At 41.9% G+C, this 19,822-nt stretch overlaps 1 protein-coding gene across 1 annotated transcript in view; it reads left to right on the top strand.

The window, feature by feature from the left end:
- The window catches only part of KDM6A (lysine demethylase 6A), a gene marked incomplete in the record, with an annotated part of 3,528,619 nt that overhangs the window by 1,773,181 nt on the left and 1,735,616 nt on the right, over window positions 1-19,822 (top strand). The window contains 1 exon segment of the mRNA XM_044072373.1: window positions 9,811-9,909. Coding sequence (XP_043928308.1) covers window positions 9,811-9,909 — 99 coding nt within the window.

Below are 19,822 nucleotides of genomic sequence, written 5' to 3'. Positions count from 1 at the left end.
GTGACTTCTGCATGCACCAGACTTCAGAACTTCTCTCCCACCAGTTGAACATAAGCTGTTCCTACCGTACTGGCTATCAGATCAAAAATATTAAGATAAGTACACCACTGGGGGAACTTTTTGTTTTTTTGGGTAACTGCATGCTTTTGTGGGTTCATGTCAGCCAGGAAGGGTAAGTGCAAGTATGGCCGTTATAGTCCCCATAAAGATTCCCACGAGCTCTGCCACTTTTGTCTAGGGCCTACACACGACAATAAGACCTGCCCCATTTGCCAAGCCTTCATCCCAAAAACCCTGCATAGCAGATTTCACACTTTAAGTATATATCTCTAGAATCCACATCTTAAGCACTTAGCCTTAGGTAGGGGGTCGTCTGATCAGCCTGTCGAGCAGTCCAAGAAAAAGGCCAAAATGGCTAGGCCTGAAACTGTAGCTGCGCTACTGCCACCCAACGTCCCTTCTGTGGCTAACACCCTGGAGGAGCGATCATTCGTCGCCGATATGGGTACAACGGGTACTTATGTGGAAGCCACAGAACACAAAGCGGTAGGCATGTCCCTGGAGGTCTTGCAGACGTCTGCTTCCGATGGCGAGGGGGAACCTCAGCTTGCGCCGGACATATGGGTGGATCCATCCAGTACCGTTCTGCCTTCCATGGTCCAGGCACCCGCTAGTCCTGCTTTAAAAAAGGAGAAGAGGAGGCATACTTCTCCCCCGGCAGAGAGCCAGTCTGACTGGCAGGCCTTTTCACAGAATCTATTCAGTGCCTTCATGGCCTTAAGGCTTGCTACTCCCTTACCCTTCCCAGTGGCTCCCCCTTTGAGCCTTAAGCCCCAGGTCATAGATATCTCTCAGGTGGAGGAATTCTCTGAGTCTTCCACTTTGTCTCTCAGTTATCCTCCCCTCTTGGCTGTACCTCCTCAGAAGAATAGCTGAGGATCTCACCTTTGGGAAGACTATTGCTAAGATTATGGAGCATTTCAAATGGGATTCTTCTGAGATGACAAAAGTTCAGAAAAGATGCTACGAACTCCTTCAGATGGACTCCTCTGCCTCTTCAGCTCTACCACCAGTACTGCTCGCATTTCTTGATACATTTATTGCAGCATTTCTTAACCCATACTCTCAGCCTCCTGCACCCTGCAGGCTTGACAGATTCTAGAGAGCCCCCGAAGGAGCCAAATTCTTGGTTAAGTGCCTTGCTGCTGACCCAGGCACTGTCTCAGTTTGAGGACAAGGCATCCAAACTCCTCCTTTCCTCTTCCCACCGACAAAGGCAGTAAAGCCATGGAGCACCTTGGGAAGAAGGTTTATACATCCTCCACCTTGGCATTCAGGGCAATAAATTATCAAACACTCATGTCCAAATATGCCCTAGCACTTTTGGAAAAAGCCACCAAATAGTTGTCTGCCATTCCAGACTCTCCTGCCAAAGCTTAACTGTCTTGCCTTATTTACCTAACCTCTCCGGTCACTAGGCAGTCCATTAAGAGCAGCTACAATGCTGCAGAAGCTTCATCAAGGTCAGCTGCTTTTGTGGAGATGTGCTTGGTTAAGGCTATTGTCCCTACCAGATGACAAAGCAAAATTATTAGATGCACCTTTAGATAACTCAGCTCTGTTTGGGGCTAAAGTAGCATACTTATTCAAAAGTCTGCAACAAAAAGGGAAGGAGTTACAAGATCTTAAGCACTTGTTTGTTTCTCTTATCCCCAAGTTCCATAGGAATTACCCTTCAAAAAAGCAGTTTATCAGGAAGCATTCTGCTTCCACCCCTCCTTTCAGGCCCAGGAAATTTGCCCGGAAGCAAACTTACTCCTTCCAGACCTGGCCAGACTACAACACAAAAGCCCAGAAGCCTCAATTTCAAGACAGGGCAGGTAGTCTGTGACTACCTGTACTCTTGAACCCCCCCCCCCCCCAAACTCTATTCCCCTGTCATTAAGGCTCTCTCACTGTCTTCCTGTGTGGAAAAACATCACCACAGACAGATGGGTTGTATCCATAATAGAAAAGGGCTGCTTCATGACCCGGATCAATACTCGTCTTGGAGAGCTATTCCTCAGCCCCCCCCCCCCCCCCCAAGAGCAACTTCCTTTCTTTCAACCAGTCCTAGACACACACATTGCCCAGGGTACTATTCAGCCTGTCCCACCAACAGAATAAAGGAAAGGATTCTATTCCATGCTCTTCCCAGTCCCAAGGAAAGATGGCTTCTGGAGGCCAATCCTAGATCTCTCCCACCCAAGTCTCTTCCTGCGGTGCTCACCTTTCAAACCCTTTTCCCTTTTATTTTACCTCAGGGGTTCATGATCATCGTGGACATCAAGGATGCCTACCTTCATATCCCTGTAAGACCCAATTTCAGGAGATAACCTGTATTTTCTGTGGCCTTCTCGCATTCAGTTCTCGGCCTTGCCCTTTGGTTTCCCTACAGCACAAAGAGTCTTCCAAGTGCCTGGCACCAGTGGTGGCCTCCTGCAGGACCAAAGGGTTTCAAATTTTCCCTTACTTAGATCTGCTTATTTAGGTGAATTAACACAAAATCCTTCTCCATCTGCAGATTTCCTGCAAGTACAGCCTCTCAGATTTAATAGGCATCGGCCCTCTAAAAATTGGTCCTTTCCTGCCCTCTTCCAGGCCGCCTTAGTCCAAACCCAGAACCAGCAGTCAGGGGCTCCCACTTCCAAAGCAGGGAGTGGTAAGACTCCCCACTATGGTAAACTGTCTCAATGACTTAACTTGAAATTTTCCAAGCCCTGCACAACTGACTGGCAGGCAACAAATTGGGAACTCATTACCCAGGATAAATGGGTTTTAAATATTGTTTCCCAAGGATACAGATTCCACTTTCACTCCTTACCAACCCCAAATGGTTGGTCAGACCTACCCCCAAATCAGTGGGTGGAGGCTCAAAAGCAAATTCTCGCTCTCTTAAGCATCAGGGCTATTCAACCTGTTCCAGAAGAGGAACAGGGACAAGGTTTCTACTCAAGTCTTTTCCTGGTACCCAGAAAAGACAACTCATGGCATCCTATACTGGACCTCCCTATCCTAAATACCTTTTTGGTGATTCCAAAATTCAAGATGGTAACTCTTCAGCTGCTTCCTATGTTAGGCAAAGATGCCTGGTTGGTAACCCTGGATTTAAAGGAAGCTTACCTGCACATCCCAATAAGGGAATCCTGCAGAAGATACCTATGCTTCAAAGCAGGAAACATGCACTGTCCATTCTCTGCTTTGCCCTTTGGCTTATCTACTGTGCCCAGGGTATTCACAAAGTGCCTAACTGCAGTCATTGCATTTTGCAGGCAAAGAAGTATCCAGATATATTCTTACCTGGTTGATTGTCTAATTCAGGCAGAAAACCAGGACGTACTATTGAATCATCTGGCTTTTGTACAGAAATTGCTAACTTCCCTGGGTAACACTATAAACTAAAAGAAATCACATCTTGTACCCTGCCAACAAATTGTATTCCTGGGAAGCAAGTTCATTTGACAGCCTACTTCAAACTACTGGCCACAAAGACCCAGCTGTCTGCAAGGAAAATACTGCAAGCACTGGGGTTCATGGCCTCCTGCATTCTACTAATTCCATATGCAAGACTGCATACGAGTTAACTACAATGGTATCTAAAAAGCCTATGGTGTCAATATTCTCAGGATCTAGAAGCAATTCTTCCTGTCATTCCTTGTCTACAAATAGAGTTCTTTGGTGGGCAGACGCCGGTCACCAAAACAAGGGACTGCCATTCACTCTACCCCCTGCCACCCAAACCCTATCAACAGACACATCAGACTATACATGGTGGGCTCACTTGACAGGGAAGTGCATTCAGGGCAAATGGAAACCAAGTCGAATGCACCTGCACATCAATCAGAAAGAAATGTTAGCTGTACAGAATGCTCTGGCAGCCTTCAAGGACCACATCCTTCCAGGACAGTTAATGTTAAATACGGACAACACCACTGTTCTGCACCCCCAGCTTCAAACCCTGAACCTGGCAGCCTGGCCAATAACCTGATCTGTCCGTTACCATGCCTCAAGTAAGCAAGTGTTGGATGTCATTCTGAAGGCAAGGAGACCTAGTACTAGAAAATCCTATGCGGAAAAATGGAAAAGATTATTTTCCTAGAGCCAAACCTCATGGGATGGGTACAGCAGCACCCAGTTTACCTCAGATTCTTCAATACTTAACTGAGATGCTGCACAAGGGCCTTTCCTTTTCCTCAATCAAAATTTGTGCCTCAGCCATTATGGTTCAATACAGAACCACCCCTCTTCTCTTATCCACTGCTGAAGCAGTTCCTCAGAGGGGCCAAAAACTTAAGAACACCCAGAAGTGCCCCTGTTCCAGCCTGGGACCTTAATTTTGTATTGGAAAAACTCACTCTTACCTCCTTTTGAGCCAGCTGCGAATGCAGAGTTGAAATTCCTTTCTTGGAAAACGGTCTTCCTTTTAGCCTTCACTTCAGCTAGAAGGGTGTCTGAATTACAGGCCCTCATGGCAGTGGAGCCTTTCATCATTTTTCATGCGGATAGTGTGTCCCTCAGGACCAATCCCTCCTTCATGCCCAAGGTGGTATCCAGTGTGGCCCTTAATCAGTCCATTCATTTGCCAACCTTAATTTCTAATCCACAGATCAAAGGGGAGAGAATTCTGCACTCCTTAGATGTGCACAGACAACTTAGATTTTATTTGGACAGGACTAAATCTCTCAGGAAATCTGAACTACTGGTTGCATTTGCTGCAGTGGTAGAGGGGAAGGCCATTTCAAAGGAAACCATTTCTAAATGGATAGGCCATTGCAATCATTGCTGCTATAAGGACCATGGAAAGCCTACCCATAGGGTATTAGACCACATTCTACCAGAGCTGCATCTACCTCTATAGCCTTTCTTAGATGTGTCCCTACCTGGGACATCCTAGTAGCTGCTACTTGGAGTTCCGTACATACCTTCACCAAGCATTACCATTTTCCAATTTTCTCTAAATCCAGAGCTGGCTTTGCCACTGCAGTCTTGCAGGACCTTATAGCTGGTCCTAATGCTATTTAATTTCCTCCTCCCTTCCTTAGCTTTAAGAATCTACCCAAATGTGATGACTGCAATATTGAAACACGAAGAACAGAGTATAATTGTGTACACTTACCATAAATGTAGACGTTCGAGTGTATTCACTGTTGCAGTCCTACTTACCCTCCCTCCAGCCCCTTGACTTCTATTGGCTATACCTCTATTCTTGATTCCTATGTTTAAAGCTTTTTGCTGTATTTGCTTTTTTGCTGGAGGTGCAACCTTATATATATATATATATATATATATATATATATATATATATATATATATATATATATATAATTGCTTCCAATTATGGGGGCACCTGACTTCTTGGGCAAGAAAAACTGATGTAATGGCGTCGGCTGCATGCTTTATACCTCTGACTACCTGATGTCATGGAAGATGGGACAGCAACCGATGCAGGACCCAAGACTTGGTTAATCAGGCCGAATGAGGGCTACTGCAAGCAGATAACCCAAATGTGATGACTGCAACAGTGAATACACTCTAACATCTATATTTATGGTAAGGTACACAACTGTACTTTCTTAGTATACTTTCTGCTACTTTATGAATATAATAGTCTGTATGATTATTGTTCTTAAAGGTCTGCATCCAAAATCCCAGTCTCTCCTTGTTTCTGGAACTTCCCCCTGTTTCATCTTCATCTCTTTCCACTTTGATTTATAGTTTTCTGCTTGTGCTATGTATGGTGGTCTTGAATGTTTGAGACAAGGGTCGTCTTTGGCTTTCCTGTTCCACTATTGTGTATAGTGGTGTCCTAAATGAATATGATTTGTATCTTTCCTTTGATTAATTCAGCATCTGAAATTGATCTGATGGAGAGCTGTGGCTGCAAGCAAAAAGACTCCTAACCACTGGCGTTTGGGTTCGTTCTTAAGCAGAATTGTTTCAGTCTGCTAAATCTCCCTCGTACTGTCCCACAATTCTTGGCTTCCCATGTTCTGTCCAGATTTTTTCCAACCATTTCAGATGTTGGTAGATTTTTGTACCAGGTTTATTTTATTTTGTATTTTATTTATTACTGAGCAATTCTTGCTGCATTTTTTTTCCTGTTTGAAGAAATCTATCTAATTGTCTAAAGACACCTGCACTAAAGGTACATACAGAAAAGGAATGAATGTATTCATGTTTTGGATGTTATGTAAATGTGTAGGTTACATATTTTTGCAAGACAGTGATTTTTCTCTGCAAAGATAATTATGGATATTTAAGGCTGTGGGTGACTTTCTCCCATTTTTGTATTTCCTGAACTACTAGAAGCTGAAATGGTGTCCATACAGATCATTTTTACTTTCACTGTAGTCAGTTTACTGTTTGAAACTGTCGGTTATGTATGGTGCTCAATATTTTGTCTACATTTTTGTTTTTGATGTTCTTGACCATCTTTATTCTTTCTGCATGAAGTTTTGTTACTCTTCAGAGAAAATTTTTAATTTGGTTTGATTGATTTTTTCAGTTTGAAGAACACTACATTAAGTCCTGCAGGGATATATTTTGTATGTGTATATCATCCCTAATTTATTAAAGATTATTTCAGATCTCCCCGTTAAACAGAATGTACACTTTTTTTCTTTTATTAGGAAGAAGTAGCCTCGAGTAGGCTGAGTATATGCAAATCACTTAAGTTCAGTGCTTTCCTCCTTTAACTTTCTGCAAATCCATACTGTTTCCAGTACTATTAATGGGATATTAGCTTATTTACTTTGTTAGAGGAGAGCAAAACCTTATGGGGTGCAGAATCCAGTTAGATCCTGAAGGAACAGAGAAATATCTTGAGAAAACGTCTGAAATCTCCCTTGAACCGGGTGTCCTGAAAGATGTGCACATCTCTTGTGAGAACCCAGGTGTTCCATCGAAGAAGCTTATGAATGCAGAGTGGCACATATATTTTGTGTTAGTAATGTCTTTGAGGTCAGTAAGCCAAACCCTTGCTGTAAATAATTTTTTAACCTTTTATTTGGGCTGAGCAGTGGAGAATAACTTCAGAATACAGATTTGCTCTGAAACACTCATCTTATGAAAAGTTTTTTTCAGAGTGGAGCTATCAAGTCATTTCACTGTCCTGATGACCCACATCCCTTGTGGTGGTCTACCTTTTTTTCTGAGTGGGATTAATTGTGGGCTATTTGTGCTTGTTCTTAGCTGATCAGAGTGTAGCATAATATTTAATTTATATTTCTCAGCTCCAGTTGCTTTGCAGCAAGGTATTATGTTACACTGATAAATACAAAACTGGATCTTGAAGAAAATTTGTCTTGAGACCTGCTTGTGTTCCCCCACATGGATTGTGACCTACATATAGGGCAGTCTTCAAAGTTTTTTTCCCCTTTAATATGCCTAGGATTATTAATATTTTCTTTGGACAGTTATCTCTGTCGCTTTTCACACAAAATTCCGATCCCAGTACCTGGTAACTCGGGCAATGCGGAGATGAAAATGTAAGATGAAACAAAGAGTCTCCACCAGTGGAATACAAAAACCACGTTTAATCTGATCTTGAAACAAATCACGTACACTGCTGCATCAACAAGGGTTAAGCGCTTTCATCTGTCCCTGCCAGATTTCATCAGAACCAAAGAGTTACGGTTGTAGCTCTGTTTTATACAGATTAAGGCGCCAAAATTAGCAGTGATTGAATAATTAACTCCATTAAAATCTATTGACATTTACATTTAAATGCATTAAATAATAAAATATTTTAAATGCATTGAATGTTGAAATATTGAAGGGATGCTCCAAATATATATGTATATGATACATACATATGCAATTGCAGTATAACCCTACCTCAACATATAAATCAAGTAAACAAATATTTTGTATTTTAACAAATATTTTGTAAAAACTATTATGACATATGTACAATTTGACTATTAACTATGGAATATAATCATAACACTATAATACATTTAACAAAACTGTAACTAGGTATGCTAGAATACTCCATGAATTAAAATACTAATACTTTATTAACTGAGATGCTGTTCTTGTGTAGTGGTGGACCCACTGTAAACCTCACAATGTCATTACATTGTAGAGATATGAATATATATAACAAGAAATGTCAAGTAAAAAAATTGAAAAAGAAATAGTATACTCTGACCAAACATGCTCAGACTTCGAATATAACACGATGGAACCAACATGTTAGATGGGTGTATAATGTAAAGGTATGGAGATTATAAAATTAATATATGCTAGTAGCTTATGCTGATTTATAGCATAATTATATTACTACATAATCTCACGTGTCAACTATGGTCCATCACAAGCTGAAGCTACCCACTACCAAAATTAGGAAGATCCTAATACCAAAAATGGTTTCAAACTAATGTGTTCATTGATTCCTAGGAATGTGGTAGCATCAAGACATATCTGCCATCTGCTCTCCATAGAACCTAATCTAGCTTTCCAATTGCCACCTCCTCTTGATCTATCTACCTGATCTATAATTGCAAATTTGAACCTATGATCTTTTCCATTGACTATAATGTGTTTACTGAGTGCGTTCTTCTCATCACCTTTTTTCATCTTGTAAGTGTGTTCATAAATCCTGGTTTTGAGTTTTCTTTCTGTTTTCCCTATATAATATGCATTGCACTCAGTGCAAGAGGCTAAATATACAACTCCTTGACTGTTGCAGTTACCAAATTTGAATTTGACTGTACTTTTCATGATGTTCTTCAGTTTGATACTAGAGTCAACATTGATATATTGGCACTGTCTACATAAGCCACATTTTTGTGTCGCTTTTGATGTACAATATTTTCCATGCTTAGAGTTGTCACATCTTTCTATAAGTCTCTTATAATCTAATAAGGAGTTAATTATTCAATCACTGCTAATTTTGGCGCCTTAATCTGTATAAAACAGAGCTACAACCGTAACTCTTTTGTTCTGATGAAATCTGGCAGGGACAAATGAAAGCGCTTAACCCTTGTTGATGCAGCAGTGTACGTGATTTGTTTCAAGATCAGATTAAACGTGGTTTTTGTATTCCACTGGTGGAGACTCTTTGTTTCATCTTACATTTTCATCTCCGCATTGTGCCCGAGTTACCAGGTACTGGGATCGGAATTTTGTGTGGTTGGTTTGCTCGTTACATCTCTGTCGCTCTTGACAGGGAGGAAATGAGAAGATAAATGACTGTTAACCATGTTTGTTGGCAGGTTCATGGACCCTTTTTGCCAGAGTATTCATCAGTTCTGTTTTTACCAGTGTAATCCATTTTACAATCATGCTGAACCTGAACCTTAGTCATTCAGTGGGCGCAGCACAGAGAAACATGCTAGAGAGGTTGTCCATTTGCAGGTTGTTTACCCATTGCTAATATATGTGAGAGACATGCAGGGTGAGAAGAAACTTGAGTACCTCTAGAGAATGCATGCAGCCTTGATGAAAACATGCAAACCTGTCCACAGACAATGACCTTGAAGTAACATCTGAATCTCACACTCTGGAGCTGCAAAGCAGAGATCTTAACCACCGAGTCATCATACTGTTAGTCCTTTTATGATCATGCCCTTGTCTGTATGAGGGCATGAGATCACAGGGCCTCCCTGTTAATGACTGCAGAAGAAAAATTCTCTAGGAGTGTACCATTTTGTGTTTGAAAAATTAATTTAGGTTGTGGAATAATGACTGAATTAATTTCAATTAGTAATGAAGTTTGGCTCTACATTTTTACCTTAAAGTGACTGGGATTTGATTTTTTTGTTGCAGGTGCTATTCCAGTATTGGAAAAGTACAGGATGCCTTTATATCTTATCGACATTCTATTGATAAATCAGAAGCAAGTGCAGACACATGGTGTTCAATAGGGTAAGACGGTTAACTGTTTGCAAGAGAAACTTAGCTTTTTCCAGAAAGTGTTTTTTATATGAAGTTGTACTGTGTTTTTAAGGCCATTAAATAATAAGGAAAATATATGATTTGCTGCCTGCTATCTTCATTTTAATCTTTTAAAGTTTAAAGTCATGGTATTAATATAATATATGTATGTTTCCTAAGTGTTTCTTTCTTTTTTAGCCTTTTTGTTTTGATTTTTTATTCATTTGTCGATCGAAGTAAGCGCCAAGTGAACTATATATATATTTTTTTAAACTGGCATTTTTTCACAACTATTAAGGTATCGCTTTCCAATGCCTAGCTTAATTTTCTTATATTTTGTGCATTGGACCAGAGCTATGATGCGAAGTCCTCAGCATGCTATGGATTATATTTCCAAGACCATTTTTTGCCTCCGTGAAGGTTAAATATGAAAGTTAGCCAGCAAACTCTTGCAAGTATGTGTGCGCATTGATGTATTGATCTTTTGGTGGTAGTCTTTTCTGCTTGTTTTCTAGTCCTCGTGTCATTCATCTGGGCTTGGACATTGGTTTACAAGTACAACTTTCCATTTCTGCTTGCATATGGTAGCTTTTACACCTGCACCTCAATGCGAGTTATTTATTTTTTACACTAGTGGAAGGACCATACTTCACTAAAAGTGAAGTAGCTGTATGTTGCAGGTCTATTTAAGGAACTTGGGGTGTTAGTTATCCTTTGACTTTAAAAGTACCATTTACTGCTTTTTGACTTTAAAATACAGTAGATAGTAGATTATCCAAACTAATTGGGACCTAGGGTAGTTCAGATAATCAAAAGTATAACTGAACTGGATAAAAAACTTCTAAAAATGTTTTTGATTAACATTAAACAAGAAAAATAAAACAAATGTACTGTAAGTACAAAATGGTATAGTATGTTGTAGTACAAGCTCAAAAAAACACTCACAAGCAAATACTTACGTTTACATATTCAGACTTCATGATTTTTCCTACCTGAAAACTTTGAAAGGCTGTGTTTTGGATAATCAACCTTCAAATAATCGAGGGACTACTGTATCTTGCAAGTCAAATAAAGGAACTTTTTTTGTACTCACTTGAGTTGCAGTCATTCACAGTATTTTATAAGGTGGTTTCCTGCTTTAGTTCTGACAGTAGTAGAAGTAAGATTGTATGTGTAACCAAGCAAGGATTAACTTTTTGCTATCTTTCAAATGCAGACATACAGATAAACATTTTAAGGTGTTCATCATGTTACACTGCTGCAATCATCACACTTGGGTTATCCTGCCGTCAGGCGGTCCCGCAGTTGGCCAGAGTTCCAAAGTCTTGGTCCGGCGTCGGTTGCTGTCGCTTCTTTCCTGACATCAGTGCGCCAGGGGTATACAAGAGGCATCCAACGCCATTTTCTTCAGTCTTTCTTGCCGTGCGGTGCCCGAAGCAGAAGCAGTTCGCAAGTGCCTGTCGACAGACTCCTGAGATATTCAAATCGAATTTCAGACAGAAGTCTTCAATAAAGCTAAGTACCCCGTTTGGGAACCTTTTCTTGCCTCAGTCCGATGTCAGAAAAAGTTAACAATTGCATTTCTTGTGGGAAGCAAATACCCCATAAGGACTTTCATTCTTATTGCATTCCTTGCCTAGGCCCAGACCACGACATCACAGGTTGTCTGTTTTGTGCTAGGTTTAACAAACGTACTATTAAACGTCGGTTTGATTTCGCCCGACATTATTTTGGTAGGAAATTTAATTATACCATGCCGTCGGAGCAACAGATGACCGGAATGCATAAAAAACGCAAAGATAAAGACAGGCAGCCGAGACCCAAACCAGACTCAGAGGCCTCTGCTAGGCCAGTCGTAGGTTCTCTGGTTTTCAGTGAGGCGCCTACGTAGCTCCTGACGACCGCTGAATTAGAACCCCAGGCGGCATCCGATTCCCAAGCGGAGTTTGCTAGGCCTCCACAACCTTTACCTTTAGGCCCTTCCGACTCAATGGCTGAAGGAGATTCCGGTGCAGTTGAAACGCCTTCAGTTGCAGAAGGTGTCTTCAGACCGACTACACTCACTATTAAATCCTATGCAAAGCTGAAAACCCCTTTAAAAACAAAGAAGACTATACAGCAGTCTCCAGTACAAGACCCCATGCTTAAGAAACAAATGCTTAAGATGGCTGAAGATTTAATTACCCTTATCAGGGGTTCCCATCCCCCTCCTGATAAAAGGCCAAGACAGGAGGACTTTGCTTCCTCTGACTAGGTTTCAGTTTCTTCAGATTCTTCTGAGGAACAGGAATATTCTTTTCCCCCTTATGAAGAGTCTGATTCAGAAGAGTCTATCCCTTCAGCATCTCCCCCAGAAGACTACTCTTTTGGGGAAACTTTACATACCATGAGGGAGCATTTCCACTGGGAAGGCCAGGATTATTCTGATTCTAAGAAAAGGCTCAGAGTTCCTTTTACTACCCCAGCACAGACCACTTGCTATTCCACCCGTGTTAGACATTGTGGATGATGTTTATTCAGAATCTAGCCTTAACCCAGATTCACTACCTCCTGCACCAGCCAAACCAGACAGATACTACAGAGTTCCTGACTCACACAAATTCCTATATAAAAGCCTTGTTGCTGACCCAGAAACCATTTCCCAGGGTCCCAAACGGGTTAAGGCCTCTATTGCTAAAAATCCTGTACCCTCTGAAAGGGATTCTAGAGCACTAGACAGATGGGGAAAGAAAGCCTACTCTAGCTATGAGGGCCTTAAATTGCCAGTTTCACATGCTGAGATATCAACAATATTTGATGTCTCAATTAAAACAAAAAATGATCACACAATCACACATACAGAACAGCCTGATTACAAGGAAATGCAAAATTTGTTGCATGCAGCTGAACAAGTGGGAAAACATACTTTGCAATGTGGGTTTGATTCATTGGAAACAACTTGTAGAACAGCAGTGACAGGGTCTGTCATACATAGGCATGCTTGGTTAAAAGAACAAACTTTACCTGATCGTGTTAAAGCAAAGTTATTAGATGCACCTTTACAGTAGGATGTTTTATTTGGTATAAAAGCAGAAGAGGTTTTAAAGAAAATGGAGGATAAGGCAAAATCTATGTAGACGGTCAAGGATTTTCTACAGGTTCAACCCCCTCGTTTCAGCAGAAATTGGCCAACAAAAAACTGGTCCTGACCACAGAGGGGCAAATACAGACGCCCAAGGGGCAAAGGTCAGTCACAAGGCTTTTACCAGCCTCGACAATGGGGTGCCACAACCCAAAAAGGAGGAGAAGACCGGTCTCAAACTATCAGAAGATAAATACAATGACTTACCCCTCAGATTGCCAAGCAAATCCCTCTTGGCAGCTCCCTTGGGAGGAAAACTAACACTTTTTGCAGACTACTAGCACAGCATCACAAAAGACAAATGGGTCCTAAATATTGTATCTCAGGGATACAGATTCCACTTACACACTTTGCCAAGGATAAAAGGAATGCCAAACCTGCCACCAAATCAATGGGCAGAGGCTCAAAAGCAAATTTCAGCTCTCATGGACATGAGAGCCATTCAAAAGGTCCCAACACAGGAGCAAGGACAAGGGTTTTACTCAAGTCTCGTTCTAGTTCCTGGAAACCCATTCTGGACCTCTCAATTCTAAACACATATCTGGAAGTACCCAAATTCAAGATGCTAACACTACAGCAGCTTCTTCCCATGCTGGGCAAGGCGGCTTGGCTAGTAACGTTGGACCTCAAGGAGGCATACCTGCATGTCCCTATCAGACAAAATTGCAGAAGATACCTCCGATTTATAGCAGGTTCAACCCATTACCAATTCTCTGCACTGCCCTTTGGCTTATCTACTGTGCTCAGGGTCTTCACAGAATGCCTGGCACCAGTAATTGCATACTGCAGATAGAGCAATTCAAATACAGCCATACCTGGACGACTGCCTTATTCAAGCAGAAAACAAGGACATTCTTTTAAAGCATCTGGCGTTTGTCAAAAACCTATTAAGTTGCCTAGGGTACACAGTAAACGAAAAGAAGTCGAAACTAGTGCCCTCACAAGACATAATATTCCTGGGTGCCAGCTTAAATACAACTGCCCAGACGGCTTATCTCACGCCAGACAAACAAGGACAACTGACTCAATACTTCAAAATGATGGCAACAAAGACCCAACTACCTGCAAGAAAAATTCTGCAGGCCTTGGGATTCATGACATCTTGCATACTACTAATACCATTGGCAAAACTGCATATGAGGAAATTACAATGGTACCTGAAAAGTGTATGGACGCAACACAGCCACAGCTTGGAAACAATAATTCCACTCATTCCCTGCCTTCAACAGGAGTTTCTATGGTGGGCTTAGGCATTTCACCTCAACAAGGGTCAGCCTTTTGCCTTCCCCCCAGCCAGGCAAACTATAACAACAGATGCATCGGATTATGCCTGGGGAGCACACATGGCAGGACAATGTATTCAGGGCGAATGGTCTGCAGATCAAAGGCATCTACATATCAATCAAAAAGAGATGCTAGCTGTACAAAATGCCCTAACAGCTTTCAAGGACCTCCTACATCCAGGACAACTCCTAATAAAGACGGAGAACACCACAGTGATGTGGTACATAAACAAGCAGGGGGGCACATCCCCCTATGCAGGCAAGCAATGACCTTGTGGAATACAGCACTGACCTGCCAAGTTAAACTAAAAGTACAATTCCTGCCAGGAAAGAAAAACACATTGGCAGACTATCCAAGCAGAAACATCATAGATCCTCACGAGTGGAAACTAGATCCACAAGTATTCGCAATGATAACTCAGAAATGGGGGAGCCCAGGCATAGATCTGTTTGCTTCCCCCCAAAACTACCAACTACGGAAATTCTGCACAAGGGCATACCACACACACTAGCTTGGAAAGTGGACGCCCTCTCATTCAGTTGGAAAAGATTGACAGTGTATGCCTTTCCTCCACTGCCTCTTCTGGCAAAGGTGTTGCTGAAAGCCAGATTAGAGAGGCCACAAATGATACTCATTGCTCCAGACTGGCCACGCCAACACTGGTATCCAATACTAAGGAACATGGCACAAGGCCCACCATGGATTTTACCTTCAGTTCCTCACCTGCTCACTCAGCAAAACAATCAGATTCTACACAGCCAGCTCAAGACTTTAAATCTGGCTGCATGGCAAATTACCTAAGTAACCAGTCAACACTTCTCTCTAAAGATGTGATGGATGTCATTCTGGAGGCCAGGAGGCCCAGCACCAGGAAAGCCTATTCAGACAAATGGAAAAGATTCTGCGCGTGGAACCAGGCTAAAGGCCAAAATCCCCTTGTCCCAAATATTCCTTAGATTCTTCAATATTTAACTGAGATGTTGCACAAAGGACTTTCTTTTTCATCTATTAAGATCCACGCCTCAGCTATTTCAGCTCAGTACAACATGGATCGTCCTTTATTTTCACATCCATTACTAAGACAGTTCCTCAGAGGGGCTAAAAACATAAGACCTCCTCGGAGAGCGCCAACACCAACTTGGGATCTCAATTTTGTTTTGGAAAAACTTAAAGTACCGCCCTTTGAACCAGCTTTTACAGCTGATCTACAGTTTCTATCATGGAAAACTGCCCTGCTGCTAGCAATAACTTCAGCACGAAGAGTCTCAGAGCTACAGGCCCTAATAGCAGTGGAGCCTTTCATCATTTTTCATCAAGACAGAGTCGCTTTACGAACTAACCCTTCCTTTATGCCAAAGGTTTTATCCAGTGTGGCCCTAAACCAAACCATTCATTTTCCCACCTTTTATTCAAACCCCCAGAGCAAAGGGGAGAGGCTCCTACACTCTTTGGACATTCACAGGCAATTACGCTACTACTTGGATAAAACTAAGGCTTTCAGAAAATCTGACCAGCTCTTTGTATCCTATGCTGCAGGATCTGAAGGAAAGGCCATCTCAAAGCAGACCATTTCAAAATGAATAGGGCATTGTATCCGTTTCTGCTACACACACCATGGGAAACCTATACCTGGTAACATTAGGCCCCATTCCACCAGGGCTACAGCAACATCAACAGCCTCCCTCAGAGGGGTACCAACCAAGGATATTTTGGAGGCTGCAACTTGGAGTTCAGTGCACACCTTCACCAAGCACGATCACTTACCTCTATACTGTAAGACCAGAGCTGGCTTTGCCACTGCAGTTTTGCAGGGTCTACTAGCCTCTCCAAACCCTGTTTAGTTCCACCAACCCATCCTTAGCTTTGGGATTCAACCCAAGTGTGATGACTGCAGCAGTGTAACACGATGAACATAGTACAGTTTTGTACCTACCATAAATGTAGATGTTAGTGTTCACAGTGCTGCAGTCCAGGTTACCCTCCCTCCATCGCCTCTGACCTTGCTGAACCTTTCTATACCTTTTCTATCATGTACAATCTTTGTGGTATATTTGCTTGTAACTGAAGGTATTCCTTTTATTCCTTTTACATGTTTTATTAGCAATATGTATTGCCTACCTACTTGGGGGCACCTGACATCTGGGGCAAGAAAAACTGAAGAAAATGGTGTCAGATGCCTCTTGTATACCCCTGGCGCCCTGACGTTAGGGAAGAAGTGACAGCAACTGACGCCAGACCAAGACTTTGGAACTCTGTCCGACTGCGGGGACCGCCTGACAGCAGGATAACCCAAGTGTGATGACTGCAGCAGTGTGAACACGCGAACATCTACATTTATGGTAGGTACAAAACTGTACTTTATGGCTTGACTGCTAATGCATTTTCATGCAAGATGCTACTGAGCTGTCAAGATTTCTTTAATGCTGACGAGAACAGTTGTGTTTCTGCTAGTTTGATTTGCATTCTGTGTGTTCTTATCCAAATTGTGGCAAAACAAGCTTGAAAGTTTATGGCATTCTAAGATGCATGAAGGTTAATAGATGAGGCAAAGGCGAGAGCAAATGCTGATTCACTTCAAAGTATGTGACAGAAGATTGAGTGTACTTTGCATGTTAATGGTGTATATGTTGGGAGTACTTGAACATATTTCAAATGAAGGGTCATAAAAGTCAAGTCATGTCACGCAAATAAGTAAATGCAGCCAGGGTTCTTACTCATAGGCTAAATACTAATGATAAAATAAATGGAGAGGGAAGCCAGTATGTCTACATCTTGTTCTCTTTGCTTGATGTCTGAAAACTATACTGGTGGATGAAGGCAAGGTGGTTCATACAGCCTACCTTGATATAGCCAAAGCCTTTGATACAATTCCCCACTCAGGAATCAACCCCTATATGATTAGGTGGTTTGCAAACTGGCTCACAGATGGAACCCACAGTGTGAAAGTAGCTGACTCCAAGTCAGACTGCAGAGCAGCTACGAGTGGAGTCTAACAGGGCTCGGTCTTGGGTCCTCTCCTGTTTGGTATCTGCTTCTCAGAAGTCCAGGCCAACACAAAGGGACTCTGGCTGACAACGTTTGCAGATGTTTGCAAGCTGGGAGCCATTATTTATTTCCCCAAGTGATGTTGACATCCTACAGAAAGGCCTCACTGAGACCGACTGGTGTCAGAACTATGGCCTTAAGCTCAGTGCCAAAAAGTGTCATCCCCTTTCGGGAAAACCCATTCCCATGAATTACCACATCGATGGTAGTCCACTGAACACAGAAGGCGTTACAAGAGATCTGGGAATGAAGGTTGACAGCAACCTCTCTTTTGGCCACCACATTGCCACTGTGGTCAGAAAGTCCTGGTTTTGCATCCAGGAAGAAAGAGGTCATTGTCTCCCTCGGCTCTTCCCTCATTAGGCCAATCATGGAGTACAATCCCCCATTTGGCATGTGCCTCACTAGACACCTGCAACAACTGGAGAGGCCGCAAAAGTACCTCACAAAGAGGATCCTAGACCTTAAACATTTGTTCTATATGGACAGACTCAAAAAAACTCAAACTATTCTCTGTCTCATATTGCCTACCTAGAGGCAATCTCTGCTTGACTTACAAAGCCATGTCTGACCCAGCTCTGTTAGAAATGCTACATCTAAAGAAATCCAAATCCCTCTGCACCACACGCTCCAAAGACCTCAACCTCATTACCACAATCAACAGAACATGCCTGAGGGACAGGTTCATAGCCCAGAGACTGCCCATGCTATGAAATAAGATTTCCCATACATGTCAAACAGAGCAGCTCACTGGCCCTCTTCAAGAGAAATCTTAATGAATTGATGGGAACTAGAAAATTCACCCCGGGGATCACTCCAGTGGCTGTACTCGACAGAGGTACTGGGAACTAAGGTCAGGTGGCACAATGCCAGGGTAATCCTAAGGGCTAGGCTTATAAAGGCTCCAGGGCCATTAGCCTAATAAACACCTATGAAAAACTGATGTATTTATCTTTGTTAAAAGTATTTGCTTAAAGTCAGATATCCAACGCTTCATGATTATTCCATCAGATATACCATTAACATGTGTAGAATGCAGTCAGTCTTCTGTCATCTCTTTTGAAGTGCATCAGCATTTTGCTTTCACCTGTAATCTGCATGTTAATGGCATGCACTGTGAAGTACTTATGAAGTGTGTTGTATGTTTGACTTCTGAATTTGAGCAAATGGTACTTTTCCCAGAGGTAAATAATTATGTTTTTGGTATGCCTGTAAGACTTCAGAACTGTCAGTTAAGTGAAAGGAACAACCTTCAGGGGTTCTTGGCTAGGCTTCTGACCCATCAGCTTGTTGGGTCGGGGTGGGGGGAGATCTTCATAGATGTGTGTGTAACTATATATATATATATATATATATATATATATATATATATATATATATGTGTGTGTGTGTGTGTATATATATATATATATATATATATATATATATAGATATATATATATATATATATATATATATATATATATATATATATATATATATATATACACACACAGACACGCACATAAATATAAGTATGAATATATGTATGTGTGTTGCATCTCTCAGAGAGCTGTGTATGTGTACATACAAACATACATATATGTATATATATATATGTATGTATATAGAGAGAGAGCCAGTGAGTGTGTAGCCATTAGTTTCACTAGCATTTAGTAGTTGAGTGGTTAGGCTTTTTAGGATGTTCGTGTTTCACTGTTGCAGTCATTACATTTGGGTAATCTGCTGGCAGGTTGCCCTCAGTCGGCCTGAATTCCAAAGTCTTGGGTCCTGCGTCGGTTGATGTCTTGTCTTTCATGACGTCCGGTTGTCAGGGTTATAAAACATGCAGCCGACACCATTTTCTTTAGTCTTTCTTGCCGCGCGGTTTCCGAAGCAGAAGCATTTTGCAAGTGCCGGTCAGCCGACTACTGAAATATTCGAGTTTGAGTTTCAGAACCGAAGTCTTCACTGAAGCTAAGTACCCCGTTGAGGAAACTTTTTTCTTGCTTTTTACCGATGGCAGAAAAAGTTAATTGCATTACTTGTGGGAAGCAAATACCTCATGAGGATTTCCATTTATACTGTATTGCTTGCCTAGGGCCTGATCACAAAGTGCCTGGATTTCGGTTTTGTGCTAGATTTAACCAACACACTGTTAAGCGTCTGTATATTTTTGCATCAAAGTATTTTGGAAAGAGATTTAACTACCCAGAAGTGTCGCTGGATAGCAATCCGACTACCAGAATACATAAAAAATGTAAAGAAAAGGACAGAGAAAGGCAGTCGAGATCCAAAACCGACGAAGCTTCTCCTAAGCCCGTCGCCGGTACTCGGTGAGGCGCTTTCACAGCCCTGTTACCTGCTACCTTAGAGTCGCAGGTCTCTACCGACAGCTATGTGGAGTCCGGCATGCCGCAAGATACTCAAGGTATTGGACCGATTGATGTATCTCCCTCTGATGGGTCTGGAGCT

The sequence above is a fragment of the Protopterus annectens genome, chromosome 5.part0 (assembly GCF_019279795.1).
Source record: "Protopterus annectens isolate FY-2018-M chromosome 5.part0, PAN1.0, whole genome shotgun sequence".
NCBI lineage: Eukaryota > Metazoa > Chordata > Ceratodontiformes > Protopteridae > Protopterus > Protopterus annectens.
Note: the sequence above shows the minus strand (reverse complement) of the source record. Positions and strands in the feature narration are given on the sequence as shown.